Here is a 22,407-nt window from a genome sequence, read left to right as displayed (position 1 = left end):
GGTATGCTTGGTCATATGATGTATCTAGTTCTAGTTAATATTCAATTGTAGTACCATACAATAACGATCAACGAACGAAGTACCAAAGTTAAAAAAATAAAAACAGTTTTTTGCATGTAATGCTCTGATTATTGTTATTGTCCGTTATCAAATTATTTTTAGCTGGAAATGAATCGCTAATAAATTAAAACGAGTTAATGCCGGGATGAGTGAGCAGGAACATGTATTATGCGGTGAGTTATGACGGGCGCCTCCCCCGCCGCCCGCCGCCCGCCGCCCGCCCCCGCTCACCGGAAGTGCGTTAAAAAGGGATTAACCCTATCGGAGGCGAACACAACCCTAATAGTTTTATGTGTAAAAGGATCATTTTGACAGCTACTTCCTTTCTAAGAACTTGGCAATTATCTATACTCATACAATAACTTTTTTAAGGAAAGTGGGGAATTTTATAGTGTGTTTGATTAAATGTCATTATTTTAATTTATAGCACGGCTTAGTATAATGTTTTTAAGTGGTTTTCCTAAATTCGTGAATACAAAATTCTAAATGTTGTCCTCCTTCTCCTCGCTTCGTTTTCCTCAATACTAAGAGGGGTGGCCTCTATAACTTATCTTTATTTGGATTATTTCCCGCCGCCATCTGCATCTATCTTCTGCTATTTGTAGATCGTTATGTACAGTTGTATCGATTTACGCACGGATTTGGTCAGACCAACGCATTGGACTGCATCCCCCGGGATTTTTCCGGTTACGAGAAGCTTTTCTAACGGGCAATGTGGCCTGGCAATGTGGCACCTGGCAATGTGGCCGAGGAAGATATTTGAAAGTTTCCATGTGTCTCTAAGTTCCTGTCGGATGGAAGCGTTGGTTCTGTGAGGCGTCCAGGTTTCTCGCAGTATTTCCTCCAGCAGCACATCACAAAGTTTACAATTCGAAACCATAATGTTCTAGACCAGCGTTTCCCAGCCTTTTTAGCCCACGGACCCTTAGCAAAATCAAGCACAGTTTTCAAGGACCCCCTTAATAAAATAAACAGCAAAAAAAAAGGATTAGGTATTTATTTTAGTCATTACAGATACAAAAAATAACAAATACAGAAGATAATTATAACTGTTTATAATGAAAAATATGAAAAAAAAAACTGTGAAAGTTAGTGTCGCTTTTTTGCAACTAAATCAGGGATATTCGTGTTGAAGCTGTAATCTCAAATAAGATTCTACTTGTAATCTGTTTGTGTATTTGCTTTTTGTATAAACAAGAGTAAAGAATGCCTTTCCACATAGGCATGTGATTGAAAAAAACAGTAAAGCGGCTCTTTTGCATTTAATAAGCGATTTATGTATGGTCCAGAGATGACACCGCGGACCCCCATACATATACATAGGTGTCCGCGGCCCACAGGTTGAGAAACGCGGCTCTAGACATACCTAACAGGAACAAATGATAGAAATATAAAACATGTAATCAACCCCAGTAGGATTAGATTTTCCTACTTTAGGTCCGCCACTGATGCGCCGCTATCCCTCAGAACTAAGCTGGAACGGCTCGGAAACATAAGCCTCCCTTACCACGCTTAATACTGCTGTTATGTGGCAGAAATAGGCATGGCGGAGGTGCCGCCGGAGTCGAACCACAAAGGGTTCTACCACCTTCAAATACTGTATGTAAAATTATGATATTTTGCGAATTCTTTAACATAATATAGCAGTTTTTTTCTAAATTCTTAAATAGTTTCCTGTCTTGTATCCGGCGGGGGCGCGTTCTTTTCTGCGTGCGGCTGCGAATTTAATTTTCCGGTAACAGCCTCCGCACACCGCGGTGGAACTAAATATAATATCCCCATGACAAAATTGTGTTGCCAAGAAAATGTTTAAAAAATATTCATTTTTGGTATAAATATTCTTAAGGTCCTTACTCCTTATTCTTAAGGTCCTAAGTTACAAGTAATATGTTTTCAAAAACGAAAAACTTACTGGGTAAGTAACTTGAATATGTCGCACCGCTGACGGCAAAGCCATTTTTATTTTATTTAACTCCGTTATAGGTATCCATTGTTGGTTTATATCTTATATGTTAAAGTCCATCAAGCAGTTTCGGCCACAGCCCGTGCCAAAGAAATAGACTTGCAAACATTATAACATGTACGCTCGAGAAACGTAATCTTTCTCCAGTCACATTTTGGTAAAAATATAGAAATTAATTAAGAGTCTAGAGTCATTTTCTCAAATTGTATACCTAATGTTAGCTTTACATGAATCCTTACGTATTTCCTATCATATTATAATTATACTATTGAGACTTGGTACGAATAGTAGAATTTTAGATTAAAATTATATTAAATTTCTCCAAACGTAATTATTATAATTACTAGCAGAACCCGCGGCTTTGCCCGCGTGAAAAAATATCATATGACATACAAATAACTGTAATCGTAAATTAGTACCTTTAACAATTTTAACGATAAAGTAGCATTAATATTTAATTAATAAAACCTTTTTTTTTTCGTCATTGTGTACCTAAATTGGTCAAGCTTTCTTCAGAAACATACACTAAAACTGTAATTAGTGGACTGTAATGAAACTTCTTTAAAATATAAGTTTCATGTAGGATACAATATTTTTTATTTACACTATTCCATAGGAACCGTCCATGTTATATGCGGGGCCTTACATACAGTGGTTCTTTCCAAGGTCGCTGGCTGGGCGGTTAGAGCTCCCATTCTTGCCGCCAGCAACTCCAGAAGTCCCCCTTTAGACTCGTACGACAGGCAGGGGATACTGTAGCCCTGTTCTAGTCCAAAATTTTAATCCAAGGTATATGTGTCTACCACAGCACCATCACTAATCCACGCATAACCACAACCATACCCCACGGCAGGGCAAAATGTTGGCACGCAGTTTGTACGCACCAAAATGTAGGCCAATTTGAATAAAATTAGGCATTATCATATATGAAATTTGCACCCGTCCACGTTGTCGTGTATTTGTCTGAATAGACGTTATCTGAAATTTCACGTTTCTAACTTCGAAGCTAAAAGATTCCCGTATACATACATATACCTCCTTAGTAGAATTTCAAAAACATTCCTATGTACATATGCATCAATAAATACTTTATCAGCAAATTTCTGAAAGATAATATTCAACACCAGCGGTCGGCAACCCGACACCCACGGGTGGTGTGTGGCCCGCGACTTTCCCTTGTGGCCCGCGGGTCTGCGCGTTACTAATAATTGGCCAAGTGCAACTCAAACCTGCACCTGCAGGGTTCCGTACAACCAAAATTTTCATTTTTTTTTAATTTATAGTATTTAATATTGCAGCAACCATTAAAGTACACACATTGTGAAAATTTGAACTGTCTACCTCTATCGGTTCAAAAGTTAGTTGGAAAAATATCGAATAGCAGTTTGTTGTATAGGGAACCCTTTTTGTTTTCAACTTTTTCTTATTTTTAGTATTTGTTGTTATAGCGGCCACCGTTATACATCCTCTGTAAGAAAAGTTAAGTAAGTAAGTTTCAAATGTCTATCTATTACGGTTTCAGAGATAGAGCCCTGTGACACACAGACAGGCGGACAGACAGCGAAGTCTTAGTAATAGGGTTGCGTTTTTACGTTATCGTACGTTTTTACGTTATCGTATACGTCGTATATATGTTACGACGGCCCGTGGAATTTCGCCCTAAACTAAACCTCTCTGCACTGTGTTCTTTTTCCAGACACGCCAATGGGAAGTAACTTCAATAACAGTTTTTAAAGAAACTTTCTTTACTTATGGTACCCTAATGGGGTTGATTGTTGAGTTGCTAAAAATGCTGAAACAGATGTGTAAAGGTATAATGCATACACCCTTTCATAGCCGTCTTAAAGGTCGATCTAAAAAAAAATAGTGACTCAGATACTTCATTGAGTCTAATGATAATTTCTCATAGTGGTTGCTTCTAAATTAACGGATTATAAAATAAAATTCCATCCCCTATTAAACGAACTTAAGGGTTGATTTTCCTAAAACGGTAAAATAAGTGTTCTATTATTTTCAATCAGAAAGCTGAATACCAATTTTCATAGACTTTGTTTCAAAATGTACGGACTTCCCAACAAACTTTCAACCCCTAATTTACCCTCTTAAGGGTCGATTTTCCAAAAATGGTGTTGAAAAAGTTCTATTATTTCCAACAGGAAAGCCAAATGCAAGTTTATAGTACTTGCTTCCGAATTAACGGAGTTTGAAATAAAATTCCAACCCCCATTTAACGACCTTAAGGGATGATTTTCCAAAAACAATGAAATAGGTGTTTAATTATTTTCTATCGAAAACCCAAATACCAATTTTCGTACAGTTAACATTAAAACTGGGGGACTTACATACAAACTTACAACCCTTATTTAACCCAAATAAGGGTTAATTTTCCAAAAATGGTAGAATTAAAGTTCTACTATATGTAACCAGTAAGGAAATGGCTAACTTTCATAGTGCTGGCTTTCAGATTGACAAATTTTAAAATAAGCTGTCAACCCCTATTTTACCAACTTAATGGTTGATTTTTCAAAACTGGTGAAATAGGTGTTTAATTATTTTCTATTGAAAACCCAAATACCGATTTTCATACAGTTTACATCAAAACTGGAGTACTTTCAGTCAAACTTACAACCCTTATTTAATCCAAATAAGGGTTGATTTTCCAAAGTTGGTAGAATTAAAGTTCCACTATATCTAACCAGTGAGGCAATGGCTAACTTTCATAGTGCTGCCTTTCAAATTGGCAAATTTTAAAATGAGCTGTCAACCCTTATTTTACCAACTTAAGGGTTGCTTTTGTAAAAATGGTGAAATAGATGTTAAATTTTTTTCTATCGAAAACCCAAATACCGATTTTCATACAGTTTACATCAAAACTGAGGGACTTTCATACAAACTAACAACCCTTATTTAACCCATATAAGGGTTGATTTTCAAAAACGGTAAATTAAAGTTCTACTATATCTCATCAGTAAGGCAATGACTAACTTTCGTAGTGCTGGATTTCAAATAGGCAAATTTTAAAATATACTGTCAACCCCTATTTTACCAACTTAAGGGTTGATTTTCCAAAATCAATGAAATAGGTATTTAATTATTTAACCGACTTCGAAAAAGGAGGAGGTTACTCAATTCGACCGTATATATATTTTTTTTTTTTTTTTTTTTTTTTTTTTTTATGTTTGTTCGGCGATTTTTTCGCGATGCCGCGACCGATCGATATGATTCATACACCATTATATGCGGCTAGTTTCACAGGGGGTCCCATTTCGAGGAAATTTGAAAATTTCCGCCAGTTTTCCCGGAAAATTGGAAAACCCCGATTTCATATAAACTTGAATAAGTCGAGTATTTCTTAACCAATTTTAATTTTCTTTTTTTCATATGAAAGAGAGTTTCGTCGCGGTACTTTCCTACCTTAACTTTAGTATGCTCTGATGATTAGAATTTAAGTTATGGGGTGGAACTCATCATCACTACCCCTGCTTTTTACATATTTTATGACAACTTACCTTCTGCCCACTCAATTCTCATGAAACTTAAAATGAACATTGAATATCTAGGTTAACATGATATGATGGAAAATTTGACCTTCAACTCTTCAACCCTGGTAATGCAGAAGTGCCTCCTGCCTCAACCATACAAGTTAGGCATTTGGAACTTATGGATATTTAATAAAATCGATAAGTTGAGACATATGATGAAAAATTTGACCTTCAACTCCTTTTTCTTTTCTTAACTATTGAATTAATGTAAATTGGACCAGTTCACTCGCAGAGTTTTACCACCTAGTTTGATTTATTTACTTATCTGTTCCTACCTAACCTAGCCAATAATTAGTATCTCATAAAGCCTCGCCTATAGTGTTTCGTATTGAATTGGTTAGGTTAGGTTGGAACATATAAGCCAATATAAAACTAAGCGAGAAGGGCGCGGCAGCGCCCTGCGAGCGGGTGGGTCCAATCCGTATGAATTCAGACCTTACCTTTATTCATGATCACCTTTATACAATTTTACATAATATTAATACAAACGTTAGCATATCATCACTAAAAAGGGTGAAAAAAAAAATTTTAACAAAAAAATAAAACCGACTTCTATGTCACTACAAAGTAAAAAATAATTGAAATAAATGTTGGTTTAGTACATATTTCTGAAGTCGGCGCTCATATTGGACACGCTGTTTACGCTGTTATCAAACTAAATATATTGAGCGCCGACTTCAGAAATATGTACTAAACCAACATTTATTTCAATTATTTTTTACTTTGTAGTGACATAGAAGTCGGTTTTATTTTTTTGTTAAAATTTTTTTTTTTCTATCAAAAAGCTAAATACAGATTTTTATAGAGATTAGATCAAAACTGGGGGATTTTCATACCAACTTACAACCCTTATTTAACCCACATAGGGGTTGATTTTCCAAAAACGGTAGAACTAATGTTCTATTATATCTAACCAGTAAAGCAATGGATAACTTTCATTGTGCTGGCTTTCAAAATGGCAAAATTTAAAATAAGCTGTCAACCCCTATTTAACCACCTTTAGGGTTGATTTTGGAAAACCCTTACATTAAATTTTTATTACTTTAAATTAGAAAGCTAAATACCAATTTTCATCCAGTTTGCTTTAAAACTGACGGACTTTCATACTAACTTTCAACCCCCATTTAACCTCCTTAAGGGTGGAATATCAAAAAATCCGTTCTTAGTGCGCATCTACATTATAAAATGAATCTATATTTCAAATTTCATGATTGTAGCTTCAGTAGTTTAGTCAAAACCTTGATTAATACGTTTTGAACGTGAGTATCTTTTCGCTTTTATATATACAGGGTGTCCCGTAAGTACCACGACAAACTTGGGGAGAACATAGGTGAGGGTCTGACCTCTCTGGGAAAAAAAAATTACCTTAGTAAAAGTGTCACCGTTTTTGCACTATCAATTGTTTTAGATTTTTTGCGAAATTCAGCCCTCTTCATCTTCTTTCGTTAACTGCGTGTACAAATTTGGTGATGCAGTGTTTATTTTTTCTGTTAAATACTATCAGATAGTTGGTCTATCATATTGAAATGTAAAATGGTTAAGAGATGTAAAGGAACCATGAAAAAAATAGGGATATTTTTAGATTTTAATTTTTTTACTATTTTTCCTTCAACTTTGACTCGTTGCGGTGAAAAAAAATGTACTGGACTATAAGTGTACATAGCGCAAAAAATATGACCAGTTAATAGAGATTTCAAAAAGGTACCACACTTACTATTTAAAGTTGAAGAAAAAAAGTTAAGGCCGTTTTTGCACGAAAGGGACTGAAACCAACTAAAACGTAATGATCGAGTTTTTATTTAAATTACGGTTTCTACCGACTCACAACGTGTCAAGCAGTACTAAATCACATTTTTACCTAGTTACACACTTAAAAATATCATTCTTAATTTGTAAAAAAACAATTAAGTAACTAACTAGCAATCAAAGTAATACAATTTATTAAGTCAATTTTTACCTACTTTGAAGTGTCATTTCGAAGTGAAACTTCGTACATGTATGTAATTTGAATGACAATACCATAATTTGACATCTTGGAACATATCTGACGATGGAGCCAGCAGGTTCATCTTAGTAAATCCCTTGAGTTTGGGCTAAATTGGTAAGAGATCTACCATCCATATCCTGGCTTCATCATCAGATCTGTTCCGAGATGTCAAATTATGGTATTGTCATTCAAATTACATACATGTACGAAGTTTCACTTTGAAATGACACTTCAAAGTTGGTAAAAAATGACTTAAAAAATTGTATTACTTTGTTTACTATTTAGTTACTTAATTGTTTTTTTACAAATTAAGAATGATATTTTTAAGTGTGTAACTAGGTAAAAATGTGATTTAGTACTGCTTGACACGTTGTGGAGCGGTAGAAACCGTAATTTAAATAAAAACACGATCATTACGTTTTAGTTGGTTTCAGTCCCTTTCGTGCAAAAACGGCCTTAACTTTTTTTCTTCAAACTTTAAATAGTAAGTGTGGTACCTTTTTGAAATCTCTATTAACTGGTCATATTTTTTGCGCTATGTACACTTATAGTCCAGTACATTTTTTTTTCACCGCAACGAGTCAAAGTTGAGGCAAAAATAGTAAAAAAATTAAAATCTAAAAATATCCCTATTTTTTTCATGGTTCCTTTACATCTCTTAACCAATTTACATTTCAATATGATAGACCAACTATCTGATAGTATTTAACAGAAAAAATAAACACTGCATCACCAAATTTGTACACGCAGTTAACGAAAGAAGATGAAGAGGGCTGAATTTCTCAAAAAATCTAAAACAATTGATAGTGCAAAAACGGTGACACTTTTACTAAGGTAATTTTTTTTTCCCAGAGAGGTCAGACCCTCACCTATGTTCTCCCCAAGTTTGTCGTGGTACTTACGGGACACCCTGTATAGATTGACGTAAGAGAAATTTGATAACGTATGCAATGCGTTACGATTTACATGCGTAATTTACCGCGGTTAGTGCATTGAATATATTAATACATTTAAATTACGGCTCATTTATTTCGTTCATTACAGTAGGAATGTAAGTTTAATGGTAGGCGATAATTACTTAGTTCCTATGTACAAAGTTGATCTATGTATTATACAAATTGTGACTATTAGGTGTATAAAGAAGTATTATACAATGGCTATTGATTTTGTAGTCCCTTCTATTCAATTAGTTGCTATCAAAGCCCAATAAGTTATTACCTGTATAAAGAAATAAACAACATTGAAATATCTGTTTAAAAAAAAAATAACATTATCCATTATCCACAATAAAAAGAAAAATTATGTATAGTATTTATCTAGACGTATGTTCAACTTATCTCTCGGTCTGTCTAGATAAAGAATTTCATTTTGTATTTTGTGCAATCATTTTGGACTTAGACTTAAACATAGAGAGCAAAGGAGTATATTTACTCCGACAATATTTAGGGTATTTGCATACAAATTGAAAAACTGCGTGCAAGTCTAACGCGGGAGGGCGCGGTAAGCTCATTTCATACAAAGAAAGATGTAAGATATTACTTCATTCGATATAATATTATATACCTACATATGTATGTACGAAGGCACATAAATTGCCATTTCAATTATAGTCTCCACGGAATTACGTTCTAATCTGAGATTAAGGATTGTAAACGTTCAAGTCGCAAGGAAAAAGAGTATTCAATACGAACCCTTCAATCGGTGTCTGCTTTAATTTCCCCGGAGGATGCCTGCGTTCTTCTATTGTTTCCTTGACTTGTAGCAATTATTATAAGTATTTTCTTTAATATGCAAAATACCACCAAATAGTAAAGTAAAGAAGGTAAAAATAGAGGGCGGTCTTCATATAAGAAACCGGAATTCTCGACGTTTCATGGATTAGCTATAGAAATTTTCATAATTTATATTTTTGTATAGCTGCTCTTAGATTTGATTTGGCAATGTATAAACGCAATCTTGTTATTTGTGTATCCTGTTTAATAGTGATGGTTTTGATAATCGTTTTCCGTTTACCTATGTTGAATTCTTACTCATTATAAGACATTGATCTATTAAAAAAACCGTTGTTCTTCCATAGATTAATAAGTCATTCTTTAAGAAATATAACATTAAAACTAAAATCTGAAAATTATTACGGAACCATCCGTGTTCGTTAGTTGGACTCGAACTGTGCCGATTGTTATTTAAAGTAGCAGAACTAACATTTTAATAAGTACCTCTGCGATCGGCGACGATGGCTAATTTCCCCAGAGATTTGTTTCTTGTTTCTCACTATTCTTTCTAACTATTACAATAGCACTGGGGTATTTCTACTAATACTTTGAAAGTGAAATCGAAATGATAACAATGCCAGACTATTTGAAAAGAAATTCTAGACTGAAGTTTTGTTGAAAAAAATATTTAAATTTTTTATTAGTTATTATTAATATTAAGGTGAAAGTCCAGTATTAAATTATGCCTTCAATTTTAGAAATGCCGCGTTTGAATACCCCTTGTTTTAGATTTTTCTATTCTGAAAGCCAGTTGCCTAGTAATATTGAATTTGTGCCGAATTCTCGCAACTGCTTAAGAGATGCGGCTTCTGAATCATGCAGTGGTAACTTTCCGCAACCAGACAAAAGATGGCGCTTTCTGAATCGCGCTATCGAAGTTTTCTCAACATCTTGCATATATAAAAGATCTGAATTGAAAGTGACGGAGCATGGCCGCTCCATGGGAATTATCACCTAGCCTGGCGCGAGATCTCACTTTGTCAAAGATTGATAACTTCCTAATTATATCTGTAGCCTATTTATTTATTCTTCTATAACCACATTTTCCACATTTAGCAGTGATAGCCTAGTGGTTAAGAAACTTGGCCTCTCAATCGAGGGGTCCGAGGTTCAAATCCCAGGCACGCACCTTTGATTTTTTCAAAGTTATGTGCGTATTAGAAATTAATTATCACTTGCTAAACGGTGAAGGAAAACATCGTGAGGAAACCTGCATACCTGAGAGATTTATAAAAAAAAATCTCAAAGGTATGTGAAGTCTACCAATACGCACTTGGCCAGCGCGGTGGACTATGGCCTAATTCTTCTCATTATGAGAGGAGACCCGTGCCCAGTAGTGAGACAGTAATGGGTTGTTGATGAACCACATTTTCAGTTCATAATAAAATACAAGAGCGTGGATCAATAATCACCAGAAAAAATGTTTAAAACCAAATACATAGTACCAGAATGAATTTTTTACTGAAAAACTAGCGAACATTTCAATTCCTTAATCAGTGGGACCATAGTTTATCGGTAGTGGATCTGATTTCCCGCGGGCTCTATAACGACCAACCCACATTATTTTTAATGTCTTATGCGCCAATCACTACTCTATCGTTCCTATTAAAAAACTTGAGGTTTATATAACTGTAGCAAGAGTTGGTGTAACGATTCAGCTGAATCTATTTAATTTTATTTTCGCAATTAACACTATGAGGTGGTTGAAAGCGAAAACATCGTTAATTTTAAATATGCTTCTTAATATTTGTAGGGTTCCAATGTTGCACAAACTCGTATTGAAGCCGGAAAGTATGCATGTATGTTTTCTTCAGAAGACCTTATGAACCATTTGGGTTATTTTTCCTAGATATTGAACTATCTTATCTATATTCGTTATTTAGAAGTCTGTCTAACCGAGTATCGAACCCGGAACCTCTCCCGCCGTATTCGTCCGGTAATCTGCGCCACATAAATCGTAAAATATATCGTAAAAATAAGATAAAAAGGGTTACTGGTCATCTATTGTTATTGCGCTTTATAATAATGGAGGTATCTATTTAGATAACGGTGAAGCTTCAACGTAAGCCTAGCTCAGTGTTATGGTCTGTAATAAGTCGAGGATATTCATTGCTGAACGGGTCGACTGGGTAAGAAAGGAATATTTATCATATACGTTCAAAAGGATATAAAGTAGCCGTTATCACCATTATATTATTTTATAACAATAGGGTTTGATTTGAAACGTCCTAGTGTAAAGATGTTAAAGCATACTTGAAAAGATAATTTATAGAGCGGTTTTTAGCCGTAGCCGCACGCGGTCGCTGAATATCTGTTCTATGTCCATACGCATGAGACCGCAGATTGCCGCGGTTGGTAAGCCGCCGCGGCTATGGAAGCGCCTGCAAACTTATTGGAATGCAATCTTTATCGGACGGATATTGATCCATATAAGTTGCACGCTGTTGTAGCTGATACCGCAGAAAACTACGCGCGCTGCGTGAAATCGCTTTTTGAAAATGACAATTATCTTTACCTACGTTTAGATATGCATGTTGCGCGTCAGCGTTTTGCAGCCGCTTTCCGATCACGCTAATCGAGTGTTAAATCTTAGTTATGAAGTCAGGTAGCAATCTAACTAAATGATTCACGACGCTATTCTGTGTGGAGTAACTAAGTATAGGATTACGAGGAGAGACGTAGTAGTTTATTAAGTATACACACAAATAAATAGTACTCGTATTATCGATAACTGGGTTGCAGTGACCACTTCCTCTAGATGGGTGGCTTACATGTCTGCTACTATACCAAAATACGAAATTTGAATTCTAATTTTAAGTTGACCTACATACGAGTATCTTTAAACGTTACTTCCTGCAAGTTTTCACGGTATATGTATTTGTTGAAAACCCGATTTTGCTGTCGATGTCCGCCGCAGAGGTACTGAACGTAATAAAGGCTCAAAAATCGGTTGGTCTTCTATCGCTTTAGGACCATAGCAGTATTTAATACCGCTATTACAAAATAACAGCTATTTACTAAATTCAATTGGAAGTAATTTTAACAATAAAACCTATAATTAAAATGCAGTTCATATGGAATAACTTATATTAGACACTTTTATTTCAGAATTAAGAAACCGCGCAAAAAAATTACCTTCGAAGCGCGCGTGAAACCGCGGGACACTCATAATACAATATTTCAAGTAAAGGTTAATGTACGTACTGTATGTGAATTGAAATAATCCTCGCAAGTCGTAGGTATCTCGGAGGCAGTTTAAACTTCTACGCCTGTGCCGTAGATTTCTCAAAACATTTGTAACAATTACAGTTAGCTAACGCCTTATGGCTTTAGTCTAGAAGTTAGTTTCACTCGTATATTCCAGAATATTGCGAGGATTTAGGCTACGCGGAGCGCGGTAATAAGCCATTGAGTTTACTATTGCCTAGAGATTTAAAAAAGATGTAAGATTAGTTTTTCATGTGAAATGACCGATAACAATCTGACATACATGCAGTTCCGAATTTGATTCCCCGGTTTGATTTAATTATCAATTCTAGTATTCGTTCAAGGTTTTGTTGGGGGCATTAGGGTACTAATAGTATTAAGGTACGCACAATATATACCTACATAATACATAGGATCCGTAGAAGCAAGATAATTAAATAGTATTTGAGCGTAGGTGTGGTGTACACATGCACGCAAAAAGAACTTGTCATGTAAAAAGAAGAAGAACTAAGAAGATTGTTGTTATCACATTCAAGGTACATTCGTGTGAAAATTACGTCTTAATCGATTCACCTCTCTCCAAGTTTAGTTTGAAACATATCACATGTTTTCAAATGTATTGCATAATAAATAACTAAGAATTATTATAAAGCTTCATCTCCAGTCAACCATCTGTAATACAGTCGGAAGGCACCTCACGGCTTCCGTCGGGAACTTGTTCCATGTTTCAAATTAATGCTTGGATTTAGGCAATTAGGAGCGCTTTATTAACCCGATGGAATTGTACATGGATGTAGTAGATGTGAGTTTGTATCATATTATATTATTATGAGATTCCGTAACACTAAGTGGGTAATTACACTAAGTCTTAATTTTGTACGGATCATTTATAATTACTAAATTACTAAAATTGTCTACTTGCACACGCAAGTGCTATATAAGTTTGATAAACAACGCTAAAAAATAAAGATTGTCAATTTCACCGTTGTTATTACACGAATGTGGAGGGTTTGTTTTTGGACTTAATATGTAAAAAAATAAAACGCTTTCTACACTCACAGCCCCACAATAGGTTTCCCTGTGTCGTGGGTGCCATGGATACACACATAGACCCAGGCCCAAAAACAGAAATCTAAATTTACATATCTATCTGGCCGGGGATTGAACCCGGGACCCTCTGCGCATCAGACCGGTATGGTGGCCGCTTCGCCAGGCGAGTCGTCAAATGTAATAAATATAAATATGTATGTACGAGTATGTATGTGGTTTATTTGTATTCGCCTAAATTGTGTCATTGCTATATTCTTGAGTAGTCGGGTTTCTGTTTTTATAATAACTTTCTAGTTATAGCACAAATTTCATTTTTTTTCCTTTAATGGGGTCAAATTCAGCGTTTGATACTAAACAAATGGAAGAGACATTAAAGACAAGTTCTCGGCGCAATTCAGTGCTACAAATCAAACAAAATTGTGAACTGAACGACTGCAGAGGCGCCGCGGCAGTTACACTTACTTTGTTTAACTTGCTCTTTATTTTTGTTGTGTTAAATGTAGAGTATTAGACGTTTAGTACGAAAATTGAAATCTAGCATAACTGAAGTAATCGCTATAGGGTTAGGTCACAAAACGTTATAAACATTGAATTACGTATTGATATGTATATAGGTTGCTTAAGTATAAGTCTGTAGATTTTCAATTCACTTGTACTAATAAGCCAAATATAAAAAAATACAAATAAAATCAGCTTTTTTGTTAAAGATATGTCATTTACAACTTGATCAAAAGTATTAGTAAATTAAAGTATAGTTGAAGCTAATAGACTTAGCAACTGGGTTCTCCAAAACGGCATATGAGCCTAGGGTTAGCACGTCGCAAGTTTGGCGGCGCACCTGCGCGCGTATGGCATTGTTTTAAATCCATTATGCCCTGTGATTTAGTGCTTGGTTAACACACGCTTTTCATCGTTGTATCATACATTACATTTTAAGTACATTTCGTGAAATTTGCAAGGTATCATTAGAAGTACGTGTTTTATTATGGTCATGTAAGAAATAGTATTTCTTTTTAAATAGATTTATTTTCTTGCTTGTATGCAGTTTACACAAATCTCGCAAATTTATAATAATATTAAGCGCTGATGTGTTTCGTTTTGAAGTCCACCCTTCAAATGAGACATACTTATTTGAAGCTTTCCTACTTTCCTCAGATTTAGCTTCAATATTATAAAAAAAAACATTCTTCAGTAGGAAATTCCCTACCATTTGCATAATTTAACGCAGTAGAATTATGCGATGCGACTGCGTCAGTTCTCCGCGGCACTTACTTCTGCAATATAGAAGCAATATAATTTTGCGGTGAAGTAAAGTTAGTGACCATTAAAAAGAAATTGCACGCATGCCCATTTGTTTCAATTACATAAACTCTGTACAACTCTTCAGAGCTAGAAGTGTGATTGTCACGTATGACCTAAGTTTAGTGTGGGGCAAGTTTGAACGTAAAACTTAACCGTCGTATTGTCATTAACTCGGTTATGTCCGAGTTGTCCGTGAGCGTGTTGCCGGCAGTTTAATTTAAGTATTTGTGGGCGACTGCCTTTATGTAGGTTTATGATTTATTCAAGGTAAGCATAAACTGTCCTAAGATTAGTAGACAAACTTTGTTGTTTGTATTATCTTATTAATTTACATAAGCTATTGAGGTCTTTGTCATCGCGAAAATCTACCTTACTTAGAGTGTATATTTTCCGAATGGGTAAATAAAATTATCACAACCACGCTTTAAATTAACAATTGTATGCGTAAAGACGAACAACTTTACTTAAGTATTCCATTATCAATGGTTATTATAGCATAAAATATTATAAATATAATACCCAGTACTTACCACTATAGAATATTTTAACATAGTGCCATGGTAGTAGTGTTTGAATCATTTAAGGAAAATTAAAATGTAACATTTTTAAAATTTTAATCTTCATATTTTTACAATCTTAATGCCTAATCAGTAAAATAATCCTGACTATGTAGAGATAACAATAGGTAACAAACGACAAATAAACCTAACAAATGACTTCCACTTAACAAACATCATGTTTGATCGTGTCTCGTATTGAGACAGCTGGATATTTCTTTAAAGACGAGTTGCTCAAAGGTCACATGAGGAATGTCTCCGTTATCAGAGCGATCGGAGAACACGATCCGCGGCGTGAGATCATCTGCACCAACAACGGGACCGTTACAGATAACGTTAATGTAATGATGCTTATAATATTAAAATACCTTTTGTATTTTATCTTCCGTTTTGTAAGTTGATGTGATTGTCCCATTTTGTGTACAGTGGCTCTTATCTTATCGTGTCGTATATTTATCAATTTATCTCATACTTTTTGTAAAGAAATTTTGATTAAGTTAGGTGCTGATAGTACGATGCCCTTTCTTAAAAAATAAAAAATCTGTATAATTCAAGCTCACAATATCTTTTAATCTGTTTGTGCAAATATCGAATTTCAATAAAATTTGTTAAAGATGTTAAAAGTGTGTTTTTGAACATATTTTTTGCGATTTCTTTCCGCTTTCCAAAAGACTGTTAATAAATACACTAAAAGCAAGTGTTGCCGCTAAATACTTTGTCAGCTCCAATGTCCTCATAATGGGTTCGCAGCTAAGAGTTTATTGCATATAACTCAGGGAACGCTACGAGAATTTATTATCACATTCATCAATACGGGTTTAAGAGACGTCCTTATTCGAAACTGCAAATTAGCGAACGGCTGGGTTAGTGACCTAAGGCCGGAGTTAATTCCAAAAGGTGCAGACAGGGTACGAAGGGCTGCGCGTGGGCCGGTGTGACATCACGACGCATTTCGGCCGCCGGTCCGACCGGTCGCGCCCGCGGGCCCCCGCCTCCCCACAACCAGTTCCGCACAGCTTATACAACCCACAGATGATCGTGTTCATACTAAACTTGTTATTGGTTTGATGGTAATAGCAAATCACCTCAGCTAAAGTGGTCACTATCACATTGCTACCGAAGGAAAATAAGCAAATAGAAAAGTAAGTAGCAGCTAATACAAGGCAGGATATAAAGTGAAGGTATTACTACCGCTGACTACAAGAAATTTACCTCATATACAATTACTCATGTTTTTATTTTCTGATAATTAATAATAGTTTTAGTAATAGTTTTAGTAATAGTTTTATAGGAGTACACACGTCCAACAAGATGTAATTGTCCAGTATAGCTAGTATGGATGAAAAATTTATCCCTTGCATGATTCAGAGGTTCGCCCTAAGACAATTAAATAAACTACATTAAATTTGTTAAATTGTATGTTTCAAAGCGTACAAGGCAGAAAATTATCAAAATAATACGTGTTTTGTATTTGGATTACGCTACCGTTATACTTAGTTATTTTACTAGCAATCGTGACTTTATGGAGGTATTCGTAACACAGTATATTTGATGCATATTCACCGCGTAATACATGACCCGAATAAAAATGAAATTAATAAATCAAACTAATCTAATCAATGTACAGAAGTCAAGAGCCAATCAAACGAGCAACTCAAGCGTTAAATAACCTCCACAAGTCATTAAAGGTCTTGATCAATATTATTCATTTATTTTCAGATTAGATTTTTTTCTCGATGTTTATCGTATGATTTAATTCAAGAGAACTTAATATTACTATTAGGAGCAGAGAGTATTAAACTACTGTAAGCTTCTTTTGTCTTCTACTGAGGTAGACATCGCTTTTGCATTTTCTAATTTGCTATTTCTTCTATCTAGTAATCTATATTTGTTATGCCTTCTCCCAGTTACCTATTTGTTCTTTTAGGCTGTAACTCGATGATGTGTCTTCTTCTATTTAGTTACTCTCGCTAATTGATCTACTGTCGACATCGTTCGTTCTATGTCCGTGAACCAGTGTCGGAAGGTTTGTCTGTGTTGTTGGCAACTGCAACGTTATTCGTGTCGCGGTCGCCGCGTGGTGCTGGCTCGCGGAGGTGCTGTGGTGTGTGCCGTGAGTGGTAGTGGTGTGTGGTGGTGAGATGTCGCGTCGTGCTCGCGAACCATGCTGGCCGTTCGCCACGCAAAGGTATGTTCTTCTCTCTGATAGTATAAACAATATTGTTTATTTTACTGCATAGTTTGCAATTTTCATGGTGTAATTTAGGTTTGGCACAAAATACAATATTGTAATGTTTGTCATTAAACACTAGTTTTAGTTTTTGAAATGTTTAGTAAAACATGATTAGGTTCAATGATTTTACTAGCGTTATATTTTAGACTTCGAAAAATATTTTGCACATTTGTAATAGTTGAAGTCACGTACTAACTGCACATTGTTAATTTTCTTATTTTTACATGAAAATATTTGAACAATACAATGAAATAAAAAGTATGGAAACGTTTTCCCTGTAACTACGTCGTTTCAGATTTAAATATTTTACTAGCAATAATATGCAGATGCAATCGTGCGAACTTTGCACACTTAAATGGAAATAAATTTTGAGAATGTAGCTACTTGTCCCACCATTGCAGGGACGGAGAAAAGAGCGACTAACTGATTAAAAATGTAAGTGTCGAATAGATAACATCTCTTCTTTGGGAAGTCGGTTAAAAACCATAAAAATAATTTTGACACGTGTTCAACATATTCTATATTGATTTTGGTTCAATTACTTGATTCGGTGCTTAGTTAGGATTTGTTTGTGTTAGCATGTTATTGCAGACATACACATTCAAAATATTTAGTTTTAATGTATTAATAGGACAGCAGGAAATGTGGATGACTGCATCAAGCATCAGTGATTTTGTCAAGTGTAATGACGCTTGATTAATACTACTATGGTCAGTTTAAGTATATCAGAAGCTACAAATGCATTGTTGAAGATGCATGAGAAGGGCAGATACCCTTGTATAGCATAGTGACAAGGAGACAGAAGAGCAACACTGTTTATGTAAGGGAAAATATCGTTACTCGTATGTTGTTTAACACTTGCATCTGCCAGCGACTCGCTGTAGTTCAAAATTGAAGGAAGATGCATACCCTTTAGTGCTACCTTTTGGTATTAAATTGTGAAAGCTTCGTGCTTTTAGACAAGAAATAATGAACCAAAACTTCTTTTATGTCTGAAGATAGGAACTTTCTAAGTGCACGTCTAATGCAAGAAAATGTTGTGTAGCGCATTTGTGAAATTTAGAAGAAGTAAAAAAGATGAGTACGCCTCTATCTTGAATGGAATGACAGAAAGTATACATTCTAAACAAATCTACTGCCATAGTATTCGTTGCCTCTCCCAACTAGAAGGATGAGAAACATGCTTTTCCCTTTATTTATTTTTATGTAAAAGAAGAATCAAATGCTTATGCAGACCCTTAGATATGAACGACCACAGCGATGTAAAATCATGTATAATTGAGTCCATAAAAAACAGGATGTTATAAAGTGCGTTTACAACATATTCTGAACTTTTTTTTTTCCTTAATAGCAATATTATGTTAACAACACTTTAATGATCAACTTAAGTCACAATTTTTATTCTATTTGCAGTTGATTAAGGCAGCAATTAGCAGGGTTTTAGACTGTATGCCGGATAGCAATGGATATTTATTTTCCTTTTGGGGTACTCCTCGATCCTGTATCTTATTACTTTCCGATAAAAAGGACAAAAATGTAGCAATTGCGATATCACTATTATGTATAAATATTAAATAGTAGACAGTGTAAAGCAGTTGTTAAGTTTACTTGATCGTTTTTAAATTATTAATAAATTCTATATCTAGTTTTCCTCGCTATAACATAACACACGAGTTCCGAAAAGATGAAACCGGCTGTAAAAGGGTTTTTGTTGTATACGTAGTATGTAGGAACTTTGTTCAAAGAAAGTGGTAATTTAAAAATGTTCACTCAAGGAGATTTGTTTTTATTGATTGTCGGAACAAATGAAGCACGCCGCCGCTAAGTGCCCGTGAAAGATGTGCCGCATAGATCACGGGATAATTCTGCTTAGCTCGGCTCTTTACTGCATACGACACGACACAAAAAAGTGCAGTGACGACTTCATATTTCATACATTTTTATGACCTGTTTTCTCATACCATGCATAATACACATTTGGTAATGAGTTTTCGGTTACGTTGCTTGTGCCGTTATATTATTACATTAAAATTGCGATCAGGATATTGAGAAAAACAATTATGAACTTGCTGTCTACGGATCGCGTGACCGGATGACGGTCTCTATATAAGTGTTTGAATACAATAAACGACGGGTGTGCGAAAGGCCGTATGTGAACAATATATTCTGTACGGGTAACTTACGATAAGTTACGATATGTCGCCATCACAAATCGTGTCGTGTCGTATATAACGGAAAAACGCTCCTAAGACGTTTTTAGCATTTTTGTCACGTCCCCGCGTAATACTGTGTACTTACTTGATGGATTATGTCAATAGTGTGTGAAAGGAAAATTGTGTTACTATTACTGTAATAATCGTATATCATTTGATTTTTAAGAACATTTACTATTGTGCTAATGCAATAATAAATAAACATTAATCAAATATATAGAACATACACGTAACAAGATCTCTAAAACATAACCAATAAAATAACAGAAATGAAATATATTTTTATATGCGTCATACCAAGCCTTGAAAAAATAATTTTAATTTTCCCTCCCGTAACGGTGCGACCTAATTATAAAAATTCTACCATTTGGAAATAAAAAAAATTAGATACGTACACGGATATACAACTTGGAATAAAATATCTATTCCTTCTACATAAAACTCAGCATTGTATACAGGTGGTAGAACCATTTGTGATTCGACTTCGGCGGCACCACCGCCACACCTATTTCTGCTTATTAACAGTAGTGTCAAGTGCTGCTGTGTTCTGGTTTGAAAGGTGTGGTAAGTGAGACATACGTTTCCGACGCGTTCCTGCTTAGTCCTCCGGGATAGCGGCACATCTGTCGTCGACCTCAAGTAATGTCTCGACCTGAAGTAGGAATATCTAATCCTATCTGGGGTTGATTACATATGTCCATGGGCGGGAGAAGCCACTTACCATCAGGTGGACTGCATGCTCGTCTGCTACTCCTATATTATAAATATAAAACAAAGACAAGCTTTAGCACGCGAGCGGCCCCGCGCGCGGCGCCCGAAGAGTAATTATTATCCTTTCCCAGCCGGTGTAAGTTGGGGCGATAAGCGCGGAGCGGACGCGGCGGTTTATTTATGCGCTTTGTTCGCGAGTGAGTGACCCGCGCGTGCCCACCGACCAGTATCGCCACCGCTACAAAATAAAATCTTTATCGATATTGGTTCGTTATTATTTAAATGAATACTCGCTCTATATAGTTCAGTATCAGGCGTTTGTGGAAGTTTATTTTACGCTCTCTACATTTTTATAGGTTATAGGTCACTTGTATTAAAAGCTTACTTTGGACTTGCATTCAGTGTGAGACACACAATGCACCAGAATTGACCTTCAGTCTACGGATTTGAATTATGAAGCTTTCAGAGTAGTATTTAACCTTACGTGTCCCTTATAAAATAATAAAATCATACATATATTTGAATAATTGTAATTTAATTAAATGTTGAATGAGCGGAGTCTGTTATAAAACGTAAGTTTTATTTCAAATCATGTTGTTAACAATGGCTGAACCCTACGGCGGCATTATTGACGTTACAAAAAAAATCATTTGTTAAATTTATTATAATAGACATAAAATAAACATTTACTCTTTAGTCACCATACCGGTGTACTATGCAGCAGATACCGTGATCGTACCCCGTTCACGCAGACATCTTCATAATTAATTTAGATTTTGGTTCTAGGTATTAATTTAGTTCTAAATATTTAACAACGTAAGTACGCAACAACGAAATAAGAAATACTGGTGTGAGTGTGCGTAATTTGAGTGTTTTCGTTGTACTAACTGAGTTGTTAACCACTTAACGGATAACTCAAATATTTACATTTCATCCCCCATATATCACTAGGCTCTGGTGAGAACAGTAACATTAGCTTATTCGAGGCAATAAATAAGTGAGTGAAATCCGCCCCATATAAGCCGAAGCGTTTTTGGGGTTCCGTAGATAAAATGCTAGAAAATAAACCCTTATTATTTCGAACTCTTCGACTGTTCTGTTCATAAATAACCTATCTTTTAAATTTTACTCAGAAGTATTTTGGCATTGTCCATTGGTAGAGCTGAATTTGGATGAGAGTTAATAAAAATGTTAAATAAATTAAGGCAATAAATCTTATAATATCCTACTCAATCTGTGAGAAGACCCATGCTCAACAGTGGGACAGTGATGGGTTGATGATGAATCTTATAAATATTTATGAATAAAATTGTCGCAAACTGTATTCCGAGTTTAACAAACCAAACAATAAATTTGTTTCCATAAAACATAGAACAAATATAAAAAACAAATATTTTGCCTTCAACAAACATCCTGATTACGGAACCTTTAGTTGGCGGACGGCACGCACTTGGCTGCTTTTTATTTTTGCCTAATGAGTGTTTCGCGCCTCCACACATCTTTGTTGTGCTAAGGGAGATAAATGCGCCTTCAAAATAATTCTGGCGTGTATTGTTCGTTGCGTTTGGGGAAAACATGGGAAAATGTAGAGTTTAGCTATGAGAGGGACTTCTGGTTGGTACGAACGTTAGTAATGTACGATATAATTTACGAATAGAGCCTTTATTAAACCATACCGGGGACAAATTGATCCTTGCATTGTCAGACTAAAATCTCTAAATTTCAAGTATAACTTACAGCGTATTGTAATTATCAAATCTTATTTGACTATTCAAGAATAACAAGCAACGGCGGTTGTTGCCTTTCTTGT

General features: G+C 35.2%; 1 protein-coding gene across 2 annotated transcripts in view; it reads left to right on the top strand.

The window, feature by feature from the left end:
- Positions 1-17,485: 17,485 nt before the first annotated feature.
- Positions 17,486-22,407, top strand: part of LOC140750491 (EGFR adapter protein) — a 138,195-nt gene continuing 133,273 nt past the window's right edge. For both annotated transcript variants that reach the window (XM_073084041.1, XM_073084040.1), the window contains exon 1: positions 17,486-17,628. In XM_073084041.1, coding sequence (XP_072940142.1) covers positions 17,605-17,628 — 24 coding nt within the window. In that variant the 5' untranslated portion in view covers positions 17,486-17,604. The remainder of the gene's footprint in view (positions 17,629-22,407) is intronic.

This window comes from Epargyreus clarus, unplaced genomic scaffold, assembly GCF_041222505.1.
Source record: "Epargyreus clarus isolate Ecla_fem2 unplaced genomic scaffold, WU_Ecla_fem_2.2 ptg000019l, whole genome shotgun sequence".
Lineage (NCBI taxonomy): Eukaryota > Metazoa > Arthropoda > Insecta > Lepidoptera > Hesperiidae > Epargyreus > Epargyreus clarus.
Note: the sequence above shows the minus strand (reverse complement) of the source record. Positions and strands in the feature narration are given on the sequence as shown.